The 18,437-nt window shown below is 32.0% G+C and overlaps 1 protein-coding gene across 1 annotated transcript; it reads right to left on the bottom strand.

Annotated features, from left to right (window-relative positions):
* Positions 1-484: 484 nt before the first annotated feature.
* Positions 485-18,411, bottom strand: LOC143079168 (TPR repeat-containing protein DDB_G0287407-like). Its single transcript, XM_076254395.1, has 18 exons — positions 18,205-18,411; positions 16,735-16,845; positions 16,141-16,269; positions 15,707-15,902; positions 14,837-14,966; positions 14,058-14,227; positions 13,071-13,153; positions 10,987-11,181; positions 10,464-10,597; positions 9,678-9,762; positions 9,201-9,398; positions 8,143-8,280; positions 7,397-7,500; positions 6,077-6,248; positions 5,052-5,171; positions 3,199-3,345; positions 1,801-2,042; positions 485-1,101 (listed from the first exon to the last, which is right to left on the bottom strand). The coding sequence occupies exons 1-18, from the start codon at positions 18,394-18,396 to the stop codon at positions 933-935; spliced, it is 2,715 nt and encodes a 904-aa protein (XP_076110510.1). The 5' UTR covers positions 18,397-18,411; the 3' UTR covers positions 485-932.
* Between the last annotated feature and the right edge of the window lie 26 nt (positions 18,412-18,437).

The raw sequence follows: 18,437 nt of genomic DNA, 5'->3' as shown, positions 1-18,437 counted from the left end.
ACTTTTACTTTAGACCATTGACCTCAAAACGATATGTTTCGGGTAAACATCAGCTTATTAATAGGCACTGTGACCGTAATCTTTGACGTACGTACATCAAAATCAAAACGGATCTTGTTCTTACTAATCGGCAGGTTTGAAGATTGATTGAACCTATGCATCAAAGGAAATTATTTGCAAACTCAAATTTTAGCCCATTTGCAGTTTATCGATTGCTGCTGCTGTAACTTTGCCACTTAAAAATCAAAAGAGGCTTTTTGGTCTATGTGGCATTATTATAACAGGTTTGTAAGAGTCCGACCTCAAAATCAACTGATATTGGTCTGCGGCATTTTCAAATCAAGGCGACGACTTTCTATTTGTTTATGGCTTAAACGAACCCGAAACGTTGACGTTCAGACGCATGGACGGCTTTACCATATTATCAACAAGTTTGTCTGCGTCACAAATCGGCTCACAATAAATAAGTATGATACACAACACAACAATATATAAATATGTAATACTAACAAGTAACTAATAATTATATAAAGTGTAGACATATACATTCAATATTAATATATAAATAGTGTTTTAGACTAGAACTAGATTGAAAGACAAAACTAATATAAACTTCTATGTTACTGGTCTATCAATTTAAAATGATTGTCTATACAGGTATAACAACATTTGTATAAAGGATTCCTTGAAATTTGCAATTGCTGCGGTCTGTTAAATGTCAATCTCATAGATTGGTTTAATGTGTACTGTTGACTGTCAAAAATGAAGTCCATGTTCTTTTTTATTTTTATATCATTTTCTTCAGATGTTTATTTTTATTCAAAGACTATTGAACTGGATTGTTCATGACTAATGTAGACTATAACGTACAGATACCGCTTATAAATAATGCAGACTGTAATAAACTACAAAATCACGTATTTAGGTTCACTCTATTCGTCTGATGTCATACTGGAAACTGCATCCAGCGCCTGCTTTACGGCTTTTGTCTCGGGGTGATCCTCTCCCAGAAATAACACATATACCCTGTAGGACTCGGTAAACTGGTATTTGGATTTAGCAAAGTGATTTGTGCCAAAATATAACGCTCCTAAATTGTACCTAAAACAAAAAGTTGGAAACATAATCAATTAATATTTCTATTGTCTAATTTCAGTACAAATTGTAAGATTAACTACCAGTACATGTAGTAATAGCCACATTCTTCAGTTAAAATAAATTGATTACAAATTCTATAATTATATCTTTTAAACTGAAATAATGACTGTAACAAAAGAGGTTTCACAGTAGTCACTATACGAATTGTGTGATAATGAAAAGATATATGTACTTGTACTGTCTTTGTGATATTTAGTAATGCAATTCTAATTCCAGTTCTTATAACTTATTATTATTTTATTCTATAGGGAATATTTGGAAATACAACAAGAGACGTGTGAAAATAGAAATACCATCTGTAACCTCATATCAATATTATAAGTAACACAGTATATATTATATAAGCATTGGTGGATCCAGGGGGTGGGGAAGGGGGGTTGAAACCTCCTCTTTTGTTTTGGCCGATCAATGTATTTGAATGGGGACATATAGTTGGAACCCCCCCCCTTTGTCCTGGGTTGGGAACCCCCCCCCCACACTTTTAAAATGACTGGATCCGCCCCTGATAAGATATTTTATATATTATATCAGATATCTTCAAGTTTGAATAAATAGTAACCCGACTTGCCATACTGATTGTATACTATCAACATTTTTTAGACAGACTTAAAAATATAATAATAATAAAAATTCATTGCATACCGTATTGTTCCAGTTCCAAGGAAATTTTTGCCGTACGTTTCCAGGAAAATTGATAAAGCGGCTTCATACAGCTGTGACGCCATGCTGTCATTCTTATCATCGTAAATAAGTCCAATTTCATTAAGGACAATGGCAGTGCGTGGATGATTGGTGCCGACCTCGCTTCTCGTGACCTTCAGATCATGTAGACAATATGCCAATGCTTCGTCTACACGGCCTTGTTTGTAGGAAAGTTGACCAAGCTGTTAAAACATATCAAAATAAAGTTATTTTTTATACATGGATTGCAGAAATAAATGGGCCTGTATCATAAATTGGTTTCAGTGAAAAACACACAAGGTCCAATAATTGTACAGATTAAAATCTTGTCTCATTGACAATCATATCACATCTTTTTTTAAATTTTATATCTCTGAGGATATTGGACATATTGCTTCTTTTAAACGGCCGATTTTATTCATTAGAGTTGAGGGCAGTTGAAGTGCAGATAACCACCGAATGAATAGGCAAAAATGAAATAAAACGAATAACTTTATTCTATAAAGATTGATTGATTGATTATTTTTTGGTAGTATTACACACCACTTCCATCATTTCGGCTATATTGAGAAGGTCAGATTTTATTTGTGGATTAAATCGGAATGTTCAAAGAGAACCACCGACCTTCGGCCTGAAAACTGGCAATCCTTTATAGAGTATCGATCGACCTTCGTCAAATACTTTCGGATATGATCTAGCTGCCTGCTAATTTTTATGTATTTCAAAAATAGTAACCATCGACAATTTTTGACACAATAAATACAAATAGTAATATAATATTGTACTTATATATAACAAAAATTATTGAAAACTTAGTACAAATAATTTGACTGCAAATTCCACATCATATTAGTAGTATATTGATAAAACTCTTTATCAATCTTTTTGAAATCCTATATTTTTAAATGTTTACAATTTTTTGTATTTTTTTAACCTATAGTTGTTAATTTATGTGTTATTTTGGTCTCTTGTGGACAGTTGTCTCATTGGCAATGATACCACGTCTTCTTTTTTATATATAAACTGATTTTCCCAATTCCCCATCCACAAAGTTTATAAACTACCGATTATTTTTAAATATGATAAGTTCGGGTCATGCTAAATGCTTATCATTCCAGATCGCACGAGGAACAGCAACTCTTTGTTAAGACTAAGCAGCCTGGGTATACTGATATTGACTGCTTACTTCCGATAAGACTGCCTATGCAAAACAGTAGCATTTTTCGTTATTCAAGTATGTGATTATTTCTTAAATAAAATTGATTATGTCATATACCATAATTATATTTTGATAATTGTCAATGAGTCAATCGTGTATATTTAGTACCATTAATAACACGTTAGATTAAGTATGCATACCCTTGTAAAAATGGCCGCTACAAAATTGTGTTTCTTTCCAAGTACAAATGTCGCTAATTCTAATGCTCTCAGCATTAGTTTCTTAGCTTCTAACATGTCTTCTTTCTGAATGTATACTGTCGATAAACCAAGCAACCCCTCACACAACTATAAAAAGAAAAACTTAAGCTATGTAATTCTATCATCGAATATCTAGGATGTATCAAGTTCCAGTCCGAGTTAACTTAGTATATATATATACTCAGAAAAGGTTACAATTTCATAATATTATTACAAGTTAAAAAGTTTCATTGAGTGTGTAGGGAAAAGTAAAATCCTTGGTTAGCTTGCTTGTTAGCTAAACTATTAGGTTAGGTAAACTTCCCTCCTTTAATAGTAGACTAGTCCGACAGATAACCAATCTATTTGTCTGCAAGACTAGACTACTTCGAAAGGAGGGTAGTATACCTAACCTTAAAATGACATCATGGTTCAGCTAACAAGCAAGCTAACCAAGGATTCTACCTTTCCCTACACAATCAATGAAATCGGCTGTCAACATTTGTTTAAACAAGAGTGCACACACTGAAATGTCTCGCCTTCTTTACTAATCATTGATATTATGTTGATAGTCCTAAGTATAAAGCTTTATTACAACTGTCACATAAACTTAACATTAAACAAGATAGTTAAACAAAGACCAATGAACCATGAAAATGAGGTCAAGGTCAGATGAACCATGCCAGGCAGACATGTACAGCTAACAATGCTTCCATACAACAAATATAGTTGACCTATTACTTATAGTTTAAGAAAAATAGACCAAAACACAAAAACTTAACACTGTGCAATGAACCGTGAAAATGAGGTCACGGTCAAATAAAACCTGCGCGACTGACATAAAGATCATTAAATATTTCCATACACCAAATATAGTTGACCTATGGCATATAGTATTAGATAAAAAGACCAAAACTCAAAAACTTAACTTTGACCACTGAACCATGAAAATGAGGTCAAGGTCACATGACATCTGCCCGCTAGACATGTACACCTTACAATCATTCCATACAACAAATATAGTAGACCTATTGCATATAGTATGAGAACAACAGACCAAAACACAAAAATTTAACTATAACCACTGAACCATGAAAATGAGGTCAAGGTCAGATGACACCTGCCAGTTGGACATGTACACCTTACAGTCCTTCCATACACCGAATATACTAGCCCTATTGCTTATAGTATCTGAGATATGGACTTGACCACCAAAACTTAACCTTGTTCACTGATCCATGAAATGAGGTCGAGGTCAAGTGAAAACTGTCTGACAGACATGAGGACCTTTCAAGGTACCCACATATCAAATATAGTTATCCTATTACTTATAATAAGAGAGAATTCAACATTACAAAAAATTTGAACTTTTTTTTCAAGTGGTCACTGAACCATGAAAATGAGGTCAAGGACATTGGACATGTGACTGACGGAAACTTCGTAACATGAGGCATCTATATACAAAGTATGAAGCATCCAGGTCTTCCACCTTCTAAAATATAAAGCTTTTAAGAAGTTAGCTAACGCCGTAGCCGCCGCCGCCGCCGCCGGATCACTATCCCTATGTCGAGCTTTCTGCAACAAAAGTTGCAGGCTCGACAAAAATTATTCAAGAAATAGTCAATGAGCATAAATTATATTAAGTAGTTATAAGTATTTACAAATAATAAAGATAATAGCAGATACAGTATATAAAGAACAAAAAAAGATGCACTTTTTTCATTGTTTCAACAAAAATTTAAAAACTGATAATTGTAATTCAGAAACTCGCTTTGGACGCAACACATTTATTACCTGTTTTTTCATTAACATACCTGTAGTTTTTGTGTTGGTGTTATAACCCTGTTCTGACGATTTATGGCATCAATGTATACCCTAACTGCCTTATCATACTCGCCAAGTTTGCTGTACACAGTTCCTAGTTCATGTAATCCCTATAAAAATGGACATAATCTTTTGTTTCAAAAAGAAAATAAACATTAGACAAATATATAGACAAATATAACAGTTACAAAGTGTAAGATCTTTCATACTTCAACATATTTTACTAATCTAGGTCTAGATGGTAAATTAGAAGAGGAAAAGGGATTAAAATTTCCTCACAACAAAAAAATAAATTCCGGTGAATGACTAACATATATATTTATTGCTGAACAACAATATTACTGTTTTTTAAAACTTTTGTTGCTGTGCAAGAGTCATTGCATTATTTTAACATCTTCATAGAATACAACTTTGTCAGGTTTCCTGGTGGAGTTTTACTTCCCCGAGGGTATCACCAGCCTAGTAGCCAACAGTTCTGTGTTGACTTGAGTTATCATTGATATGTTCATAACTGTAAATTAACTGTTAACAAAACTTTGACTTTTTGAAATACTGAGGCTTTTCTACCTCAGGAATAGATTACCTTGGCTGTTTTGGCAAAACTTTTAGTAATGTTTGTTCATCAATGCTCTTCAACTTCATACTTTATTTGGCTTTTTTAACATTTTCTTTATTCGAGCGTCTTTTGTTGACGAAACGCGCGTCTGGCGTTAATATAAAATTGCAATCCTGGTATCTATGATGAGTTTATTTACTATATTTTAGCTCTTTTTGGTTTTCTTACCTCTTCTAAGTCTGTTCTACAATTTGCATTTACAAATAATTTGGCATCAAGCATCACTAAAGACACCTTATATTTCGTATAACAATTTAGTACCATCAAATCGTGACAATTGAATGTTATGAGCCATGACTCAGTAAAACATAGAATAAGAATTTAAAAGCTTTATTGGTTGATATTTCTTAATTAGAATATGGCTGAAAATAAATGAAGACAATTTTTTAATAGAAATACCTTAATAACATCCGGGTGTTTACATCGATATTTCCAAGTATGATCATGTACATTGTACACCACAGTCCCATGAGATTCACCATAGTTCAGCTCCAACTGTTTAATCAGTGTTTTAAAAATCTTTTTTGCTGCTTCCATTATTCCAATGATCAAAAAGAAATTTCCTAATCGACTGTTAAAAAGAATTTCAATTCAATCAAGTATCTAAATAATCTCAAATGCAATTTTATCACTTTCAAAATGGCCTCTGTATCCCTTGTATAAACTATCAATTGAAAATAAGTGTTGTTGTGGATTTTATATACTTGAAAAACTTGTTGAATCTTTAACCTGTTTAAATACTGAACAAATGACAGCTGCATGTCTAATAATTCGGCTGCATTTAATGTTCTTACTGCTTTTGTGGGAGTTTATTTTTCTGAAGGTTTTTCGGTGTTGATGTTTGTTGAAACAGATATATATATATTATATTGGTTTGATAATTGTATTTTGTTAGTATATCTGGCCTAATCAGTTTCAAATGCATCGATTGCATTTGCTTTTTTGGAATGTTGACTCATAAAACAAGTAAAAGAAAACAGATATTTGTCGATGTTCAAAACCCTCTGACCAATTTTGAATAAATGGTTCAAAATAAAATAAAATAAATGAATAATGTGTTTTAAGCTTGGGACACGGATGTTCCCGCTCAAGATTTTCAATTTTTTAGGTAAAAAAGAGGTATAATTGTAAAATGGTAAATGCCTTACTTTCCAAATTCAAAACTTTGTATATTGTGTAGTTTTAAGCATTGTTTATGCGTTTTTGAATAAAATACGGATGACACAACTTAAGGTGGTACCTAACACTACAGGGAGATAACTCTGTAAAATCAGCTAAACGTTTTAATTACGTTGTGTTGTTAAAAGAATATGAAGCTTCTCAATGATCAAAATGTATGCTTGTCCAACTGCTATATAACCAGTGTAATTTTTCTGATAAAACGGTTGGTTTATATTTTTGTCAACGGTTCAAATTAAATACTAGTACTTTGTCAAAAATTTTAGAAAATTAAACGAGCCAAATTAATTTTAGTTAAAGTGTTGGGTACCACCTTAAGTTGGCGTGCTTAAACTATGAAAGTAGCAATTTTCAGAGTTTTTAAATTGGATAAATCTAGAACGGTTAATAAAATATTGCCAAAACGTAAACTCTGTCTGCATGTTCTGGTTCTTACCATTGTGTATGCATTAGAGTTTGACGAGAAAAATCTTTAGTTAGAGTATGGAAACTAAAAAAAATGCAATTTTCCCAGTTAGAAAGTGTCAGTATTCTCTTTACCTGTACAGTTTGCAGTAATATGTCGAATTTTGCATTATGTCCTCTTTGGGTATCTTTTGAACCTTTGACATGTATGACTCTTCTGACAAATCGAATCCACCAAGCTGGAAATCAGACGAACAATTTGTCATTATTTAAAAACAAAACCTGCCAGACTTTAGCCTTATATAGATGATGCATTGTTTAACTGATAAATTATGGGTTTTAATTTAACGTATGACATTTTGTACATGGAATTACATTTAAGTACGATAGCATTCAATTAGTACACTCCACGTATGTTTAATGATAACCAATTCCAATCTGTTTTGTCGTGTGAACCTTTTGAATGTCATAACAGAACTTACAGGAAATCTTTATCTTATTTTTTACTTGCGATCATATTTGTATTTTTTTCTTATGCTCTTAAAAATTTTCGTTGTGTATTTTTGAATAACATGGTGTAGAAAAAAACATGCAAATATTTGATTTTGTAGTGTGGCACCGTCATGATTCTGTGTTTTTGACCCTTTTGTCTCTCAAATAAGACAATTAATTTCAACAGACAAAAACAGCGGATCAGGTGACCAGGATTAATTCGAGAAAACGATATTCAAAGAAAACAAAACCGACAATTTTTTAACCTGTTTTCACATACATTCTAAACATTGTAGCCCTATTCTCAATTGAAAATCATAAAAGTCTAAAAGTTGAATGCGCAATACACAAAACAGTGACGTGTATTTCAGTTCTTTTATTTCATTTACCGTTTTCCAAGCTTTGATCAACTCAAAAATTCCATCCTCATTGTCCGACAATCTATAGAAGACTTCCAGGTCTGTAATTGTTTCTTTAAGTCTGTCCATTTGTCCAGCTTTGGTCAGCAAGAAAGGCAATTCTTCTACCTGAATGATATTTTACGATTTGTGAAATATTTTAAATGCTACATCATCTAAAAGCTCAGTTTAATTTGTTGAGCTCATATATATACATCGTATTAGGTCAATAACATACTGTAACAAATTGATCTTACCGACTGTCTTCTCATGTGGCATTTATACTACTGGCAAATCTTATAGTTGATGTGTTTCCTGCGGTTTTAGTTTGTGACCCGGATTTGTTTATGTTTAATCGATTTATAACTATTGAACAGCTGTATACTTCTGGTGCCTTATTTAGTGTTTGTATAGTGTTTCCTCCATTTATTTTCAATTGTTCATCATCAATTTCTTCTTGTGTTGTCCTGGGAAATAGCTTCACATATTTCCTCAACCCTGTGTTTCTTTAAAGAACATATATATTGAAATAAAACACGCAGACTAACTTTTTTATATCAAATATACAGGGTTCTCACGTGTTTGCTTTTAACCAAAAATATTTTCATAGGAGGTAAGATGATTATATTTATTTGATTTTATCCTGCAATCAACTTCTCTACTAAATAAATACAGATTAACAGATAACATGAAGCAATAAACGTACGCAATAATTTAAATTAACATTTTCTTGATACTTTGCTTATGTTGCGAATGGACTTTTATATTTACATAAAACTTCAATTTGGGGTCCTCATCGGGGTCCACGATTTAGTCATGTCAATTTCATTTTAATACAATTTCAATAACGTTGATGAAAAAAAAAACTATACGTTTACGTACAAGGATAACACTATATTCTTTCAGTGCAAAAAATATCAATTTATGTGTTCTCGGTGAGCCCTTATTTCCTCTCTGTTTCTAAATCTCGTTAAAACGTATTTATGTTCCTGCGCTGCACGAATATTTTGAAATTTTTTCTTATTAAAGACTTAAAAGTTAACACTTACAGTTCTGTCGCTGGTTTCCTTGGCTGCATGGAAATCAGCGAGACACATATAACCTTTGACTTTAGCTTCATGTGTAGGAAGGTACTTCCTTTCTACAGCCTGTCGTAGATGATCGTGGAAGAAATTCAAGATACCATTCCTATTTACCAAGTTCTCATACAGCGATATGTAGAACGGAGACCACACAGCACTTGGTATCTATAATTCATTGACATATGAAATTAATTTACTTAATAAGTAACGGTTGTTCAGGACATCAAAATAAATTGTAGATGTCATAAATAGATCAATTACATTCGATCTAGTAATACCTTAACATTAAGTTTGAATCAGTTTATGGTTTAAGGAAGATTTTTGTGGTGAAGGATGTTTGAAATTGTAAAAACAATGAAATGATATCTTCAAATTATGTAGTAAAAAGTTACAATTATTTAAGTTGTGGCATTGTTAATTGTTAAGCAACACAATGTGACTTACATCTAACAATTCAACAAGCTCTGACTCAGACATTCCTCTGTTGGAGCACCACAAAGCAGTTGTAGCATCACGCACAAGATCTTTTCTGTAAAACAAGTTAAAGTAAATTAAAAAGTTGAACTGTGTCAAATAATGTGCTTAAGTTCTTACAACGCCTTATCTGTAAAAAACTTATTGTAATTTAAAAAGCTGAACTTTTTCAAATAGAGTATCAGATTTCGTAACTATAAAAAAAAATGATATAGGGCAATATCACAAAAATTTGACTTAGTAGTCTGAGAGTTTGTAAAATACATGTATTGTTGAAAGCCAATACCAACTTATAAATCATAACATTAATAGAATGCAGACATAAAAAACAATTTTAAAAGAAACATTCTTGACATCAGATGGCCTTAGAAGATATCAAACCAAGATCTGCAGGAAAAGACCAACCAATCCCTAGTTGATGATGAATTAATAGTTATCGAAGGAATTAAAAAGAGAAAATTGAGATGGATAGAGCACATACCGAGGAAGCCAAAAAAAAAACCAGCATTACAAGACAAGCCTTAGAGTGGAACCCACAAAGAATGCGTGGCAGGGGCAGATTAACATACACCTAGAGAAAAAACGTTGCAGCCGAGATGGAGAAGAATGGTATATGTGGCATGATCTGGGGAGGCTACATAAAACAGGTGGAGAAATATCTTTAATGGCCTATGTTCCACCAAAGGGCAACATGATTAAACAATTGAAACCCGATGCATAACCATTTGTAGAGGTACACATTGATTAACCAAATACCTTGGAGTTTGTCCCTTCTGGAACTCTTCTTCCAATCTTTCAAGGATTTTTGCAAAAAGATCCTGTGGACTTTCAGCTGATAAATACTCAGAAATTTTGTTTGTCAGTGTTCTAAATGATCCAAACATACGGACCTGTAAAACGAAAGTGAACTCGATGTAGCAGTCCTTGTTTAATAATTTATATATGTTTTGTTTGGCTCTCTTTGTATACGATAAGAGAAATTGAAAATTTTATATTTTCAATACGGAAATTATCATGGTTCAAATGACAACATTTCTCGTTTAATATTATAAGTCATATTTCTGTGTCCAGTTTGTTTCAATGAAATATTTGTGTAAAGACTAAACAGATTATCCATTATTTTTGTTACTATTTTTTTAAATTTTTTTACAAACTTTTTAAAATCAGGGGAATCTTCAAGTTAGTATAATATGAATAACGTTCCATAAAACCTGAAATTATCTGTCATGTATTGTAAAAAGTTGGTAATTTTAGTCTTAAAATGATCAGAAAATTCTACCTCGTCTAGGAGAGATTTCAGGTAAAGTGGATTTGATGTCTGTTTTACATTGATGATCATTCCTTTTTGTTCCATAGTCAAAGTTTTTCCGTAAATTCCTTCCAAATAATCTGTGATGATCTGCATTTTCTCTGATTCTTGAAGAGGACTTACTCTCATACTTGGAAATCCAGCTTCAGTACAGGCGTTCATTGCCTGTAATATAATAAATTGAATGGTTCAGATACTACATATGATTTCACTCTTTTTTTGGCTTTAACAACCTGATTGTTATGTAAAAAATTGCGTTCAAGTTAAATAACAAAATATATATTTAAATAAAAGAATGATTTAAATGTTATCCTATACTGGGTGATGCATGCATAGTAGGAGACGCGTAACTTGTCACCGCACCCGGTCTCGCGTTTATTGAGGGGGGGCAACAGGGGTGCATTTACATGTAAACAACATCTCCATTTTGGCAAAAACAGTTAACAACAAATGCAAAAAGGCTGATAACAGTTAACAAAGTGGGTTATAAACAGTAATCAGTTTCAATTTATCTCAAATAATAGTTAACACCACCTTGAAAAAGGCCAAAACAGGTTAACATAAAAGAGGGACGAAAGATACCAAAGGGACAGTCAAACTCATAAATCTAAAACAAACTGACAACGCCATGGCTAAAAATGAAAAAGACAAACAGAAAAACAATAGCACAGATGACACAACACAGAAAACTAAAGAATAAACAACACGAACCCCACCAAAAACTAGGGGTGATCTCAGGTGCTCCGGAAGGGTAAGGAGATCCTGCTCCACATGTGGCACCCGTCGTGTTGCTTATGTGATTACAAATCCGGTAAATAGTCTAATTCGGTAGGTCACATTCATGAAAGGGAAGGGGATTGTAGTTACGACGTAAGCAACATATCCGATATCATTTGTGAAACGGTTATTCCATAACGGTCAACCAACTCGTGATGGCGTCCGTAAAATTTACGAAGGGATGATTTCAACTTCACCATTTGGAACTCTTGGTTTAACCCTCTATCAAGAAAATCATGATAGGAAATGCAAGCACGGGAATATCGTATCAATTGGGAGATATATACCCCGTATGCAGGTGCTGCTGGAATGTTGCTACTTAGAAATGGAAAGTTCACAATTGGAAAGCTGAAATCATCTCTTTTGTCGTAAAGTTTTGTTTTCAACCGACCCTCATTGTCAATTTCTAGATGTAAGTCAAGATATGAAGCCGACATAACTGTATCTGTAGTATCCTTTATCTCCAATTCGATGGGATAGAAAGGTACTTACCCCCCCCCCCCCTCTTTATTCGATTCACTCAAATCTTGTTTGTGACCTTGATCTATATTATGAATCGATTTATGAGAGTTGAACATTGGTAGACTATGTTGCCTTAATTTACTATTTTCATTCCTATATTTTAGCAAAAGTATGCGTTTTGCATTTTGGCAATGACGTTTCGTCCCCGAGGGTATCACCAGCCCAGTAGTCAATACTTTGGTGCTGACATGAATATCAATAATGTGGTCATTTTATAAATTTCCTGTTTACAAAACTTTGAATTTTTCGAAAACTAAGGATTTTCTTATCCCAGGCATAGATTTCCTTAGCCGTATTTGGCACAACTTTTTGGAATTTTGGATCCTCAATGCTCTGCAACTTTATATTTGTTTGGCTTTATAAATATTTTGATACGAGCGTCACTGATGAGTCTTATGTAGACGAAACGTGCGTCTGGCGTACTAAATTATAAACCTGGTACCTTTGATATCTAATTATTACAGATGGTTGTTAAGATTTCACTAGACAGTCCACTATTAAACTTCTGAAAGCAATCCAGTTTCTATAGATGCACTTTTTCTTTAGTAAATATACCTTTTTTAGTTGTCATACATATTATAAATTCAACTTACATGACGTTAAGCATTTGCTTTGATTTCAATATTGAATATATTTTAGCATTAAACGATAAAGGCATCGGATAACACTTATAATGCATATAACAGAACTTTACTATGAGAAACTTATAAAGTTAATCCCCCCTTTTTTATATTTTATATAAAAATGTTACTTACCCTACCAGGAAGCGTAGATATCAATAGAAAAACATTGGGAGGAATTTCTGATGGTATCCACAACAAATCATGTTCAGTACTTTCTGTAAAAAGTTAAATATCAATATTATTTCAGCGTTTATTATGGGAGATATAATAATCTTACATTACTACGACTATGCCATCTGTGTCATTTAGTTATCGGTGGATAGTTGTCGTTTGATAATTATCCTATATCATATTATTTTCTAATAGATTTGGGTATACTTAGTTTTTATTCTACCTTTCTGAAGGCTGAAAAGCATTGGAGATACAGGTTATTACAACCGATTTCAAAGTCTTGCTGGTGTAACATTTTTTTTATAAACCGTCCGACGTTGACTTTGGTTTTCCAAATTTTAGGCTTATAGACATACAGACTATCTCAGCCAATAACTTGTTTAGACGAATAGATTGAAGTCCACTGTAATGAAGTCATATTGATGACAAATAACAAAAAAATAGGGTGAGACAATAAATAAATACTATTTGTGGGTATGCGTATGGGTTTTATTCATCATTAAAGGCCGTGATGTGACCTGTAGTTGTTTATACCCTCGTTCTTAGCAGGAAAGTTGTCTCATACAAAATCATATAACAGTTCCTTATTTGCATATTTATGTAGTCGTCATTTTTTCTAGCTGCTGAAAGGAATAATTTTATTTATATGATATTATCAATATTTTATAGACAAGAATTAACTATGTTTGAATAATTTCACAATTATTATGAATAATACATTGAATAATTATCAAATTTTGAGGGAAGGGTTTTTCGTTTTCCTTAACTCATCTGACAAAGATATTTAAACATAACTATAAGCAATGCTTAATGCAAATGTCGTACATGTAATATTTTAATGTTATCTAAACATTGGAAGATAAATTTTACTTATATTAATTAAAAAACAATTTTCAGGTAACAGGTTATTCAAGAACTTAAAATCGTATTTATTATATGTCAACGAACCGCCTACTCCAGATCCGTCATCTAGTTGATTAACAGCATCGAAAACTATGACACATTTTGTTAGAGATCCTGCCATTCGTAGCCACTTCCCTATTTCATGTACAAGTACTGTATCTGATGAAGGAATCTGCATATCAAAACTAAAGAATACTTTCATCTCTTCAAATAATCTGTAATACAAAATAAAATATTTAAAATGTTGTTTAACTTTTATAAACATAAGCCTTTTTTCTTCATATTGTATATACATTAAGCAGTAAATTTGATCATACAAATTTAAGCAAATACTTTTAGATTTTTTTTGTTTGGATCTCCCTTTTACACCCGAACATTTGGTTGGGGGCGTTCATAAGATAGTTGATTCAAATGAAATTAGCATTTTTAAAGAAGAACAATATACAATTAAAAGTCAATTGTTCATGAACAATCGAAAGGTCTTTTCTTTTTCCTTTTTGTTAAATTTACACTTATTTAGAATCAGAAGGCTTTAAAACACCGAAATCATTGAAATAGGGTCAACACACAAAGTATTAAAAATGTCATATCTTCTATTCAGAGCATTAAAAGTTAAAAAAAAAAAAAAAAAAAAAGGTTGCTAAGGACTTATATGTCATTGCTAGGGACAAAAATGTCATTTCCAGAATAAAAAGTTTCCATGTGCGTATTGTTATGCGTTTACTTTTCTACATTGGTTAGAGGTATAGGGGGAAATCAATAAGCAAGGTTTTTATGTACAAGTATGTTCATATTTATATCTTTATATATGTTTTTATATATACCTTCTGATCATTTTTATATAGTGGGCACTATCAGCTGAACTTCCAATAAAGTGAAGAAAAATAAATGTGTCTTTCTCAGAATCCTCAATCTGTTTCGCCCAGTTAGCAACAAGCGCTGACTTACCACAACCTATCAAAATATTACCAAAAAGTAGCAACATGTATTAGTTTTTATTTGTTTATTTCTGTGTCATTTGGTCTCTTGTGAAGAGTTGTCTCATCATACCACATCTTCTTATTTTTACATATAGCATCCAACATTCTAGACAAGGTGCTATGATTTTGAAATTATGCATATAAGACAGTATAAGCGTCTTTTCTTATAAATAAGTTTTGCCAGTATTATGCTTGTTGTAATATTTGTTGTTGCCCGCAATTTGAAAGTCGTTGCATAATATTTCTATTTCGTTTAATGTATTGATGACCAAAGAAAAAATATCAACACAAAATATAATGGTTTCACAAATTAAACTTCACTTATATTCAAATAATCACATCTTTATATGATGTAATGCATCGGTTGTCTATAGGTAGCGTGCTTGCCCCGCCTCTTGCCAATCGCGTAATACGTGTTTAGCACATTACAAACCAGGCAAAGCAGAGTTCATATTATTATCTTATTAAAAATTGAAAACAACACGTTAAATAATTTCTTGCGTCCGAAGCGCTTTTCTGGATTTACTATTAACTTGTTCGCGGCCTGATAGCAGCCTACATATTGTCCTGACTACTATTATATTCATACAACAATCACATAATTTTATATTTATATTAAATACGAATTATTTGTATTTTTTAGAAACACACAAGTTACCTGATTCTCCAAGTATAATGAATGGTTGTGAGATATTCTAATTTCTGTATTATTACCTGATTCTCCAAGTATAATGAACGGTTGTGATATATTCTGACTTCTGTGTTTGTTGATTTCTGTAAAATAATTCTGGTTTCCAATATAAACTCGACATCTCTGTGATGCAAAAGCTGCATGTGCTTCACCTTGTTGCTCTAGTTTTGTTAATTCGCTTCCAATTGGAAATTCCTGATCAACACAACCTTTTAAATCCTATTAAAATATAAACATTTGGTCAGTATAGCAAACTGTTAAAGGCTAAATATGTTATGTAATGTAACTGTTCCTTGTCTGATTCATTTTTTTTTTTTTGGAAACTCTCAGTAAATAAGACAATTTATCTCTCTCTAGTACTGACATCATGTATTTTTGCCATCTGAATTAAATTTGACCAATCAAACAAGCAGACAACCATTTCATCATTGTTCAGTAAGACATTTTAGATAATTACCTGCTTGATCAGTTCAGACACTTCATCAGCTTTATTAAACTTCTTTACACTGATTTTGGAATTCTTTTGTATCAATGACTTCAGATATTCCTGTTGTTGTTTATGCCAATCAGATTCACTAACAAGACGCTACAAGTATCAAACATAGATGTTACAACTTCGAAAGTTTTACACTTTTGGAACAGTTTGTTAGTTGATATTTAATATTCATACAGTTCAAAGTCCGAAGTCATTATTGTTAATGTTGCGATGATACGTTTACAGCCGTGTATTATAATTATTGAAAAATTTGGACATTCGACTGCTGGAATAAGAATATATTAAAAAAAAAGTTCAAAAATATAAAAAAATGTTCCAGGGATTTTCCCGAAAAAGCCAACTAAAACTTTATAAACTTAAATCTTTTTCTCATTAAAACAAAACTATTGATACAACTTTCAGCATTCACATGGACGAGAAAAATAAAATTTAAAATTCTTTATCTATGATATTTGTTGATCAGTAAATGTCTGGCAAAATCATTTCGTGTTACAGAAATGAAAAGAAAAACAAATGATATTAAGTTTTATCTAATTTGATATGTATGTAATGTACCTTGTATAGTTCTGGTGACACCTCATCTTGTGAGGGAAGATTACGGAGATAAAAGAAACATTTGTCTTTTACATCATCTGGGTTATTGAGGACACCATGGAAAATTTCAAGCTAAAACAAAAACGTATTGTGAATTTTATAATGCGTAAATGAAGAAATACATATTTTCAGTTTTCGAAGAAATTCTTAGTCATTTTGTTATAAATTTTAAAATGTAATTTCAACGGGTGATTATCTTCTATAATCTATATTTGATTGATAATTGAGATTAAACAATTAACAACAGAAACATTAATTTACTTATTATAAATTTCAGGATTAAACTTTTGTACGCCAGACGCTCGTTCCGTCTATAAAAAATCTCCTCATTGGCATTCGAATAAAGTAAAGTACAAGGTTGACCATTGCCTCAAATATTATTTGTAACGTCGTTCTTATGAACAGTATCATTTGTTTTATACCTTCATTTATCTCATCTCGATCTTTGTTTTCTAAAGTCCAACCTTTAACTGAATTTAGATATTCGTTTCAGTCTGGTAACATTGTTATAAAATTAACTGTAGTTTAGAATAGACACATAAATTCATTTTTAAGCAAATGCATTTGAGCTTGGTAGAACGAACATCGATATATTTTTTGTAATAACCATTTATTATCGTGATGAATATGCAGGAAATTTTGGTCGGTCACAAGAAGTGGAAAATTAAATATTGTTCTCTATAATATGCCAGTAATTTGTATTTAAGGACTCTTGGAGTATCTGTTTATATTGTCACAGAAATACATGGTTTAATGTGACTATTACAAAGGTATATTAAATGTTATTGCTATCAATACTGCGGCTTCATTGTTTACTGTAGGGAATCGTAATTTTGATCAAACATTTGGAATGTGCCACATTACATTCAATCCAATAAAAACTACCACGCGGAAAAAAGGACATATCCGTGAACAATTATTTTCAATCTTAATCACTCACTCAACAAGGCACTCTCTTAGTACAATCATGTTGGAAAACATTGTATATGACCTTTAATTTAGTTCGATTCTATACTTATTCTGGAACTAAATACTAAATTGATGTGAGTAAGTTGTTATTTCTCCTTTTAATATAAAACATACAAGCTGTGCTGTTTTGAATCTAAAATTTTGCAAGCAGAAACTGTTAACATAGGAAACCATGATTAGTTTACAAAAAAAATGCATAAGCTTTGGATGAATATTGTGCCTTCTTTTGTCTTTTCTGCACTCTGAAAGCATATTTTATCACACTTTGGACCATGTGTCAATATTTGACAACCATCTTATAATGGTGATCAGTTTATCATTTTCGATTTAGCCAATGACTAAATCCTAAGAACATAATCTATTTTATAGTTCCTGTCACTGTATCTAAAGATGATGCTAGTTAAAAAAAAATCAACTATTGAATTTGCACTGTCAAATTATTATTTGGTACATGTAACTGACCTGTGTTACACTTGTGTTGTATCTGTAATCATCAATCCACTTAAGATTAGGATTATTCTCTATAGCATAGTCATAAGTCATATTAAGAGTTTCGTCCTTTTTTTCTTCTGTTTGGCTCCAGCCAAATCTATCCCCCATCAAACAGATAAAATATGGACGGCATCGATCTATCTGAAATAACATTGACTTCATAATTTTCTAAGATTCCATTAGATTTTCACAAGCATTTTCTG

Source organism: Mytilus galloprovincialis, chromosome 6 (assembly GCF_965363235.1).
Source record: "Mytilus galloprovincialis chromosome 6, xbMytGall1.hap1.1, whole genome shotgun sequence".
NCBI classification, from domain to species: Eukaryota; Metazoa; Mollusca; class Bivalvia; order Mytilida; family Mytilidae; genus Mytilus; species Mytilus galloprovincialis.
This window is presented reverse-complemented; position numbering and strand designations above follow the sequence as displayed.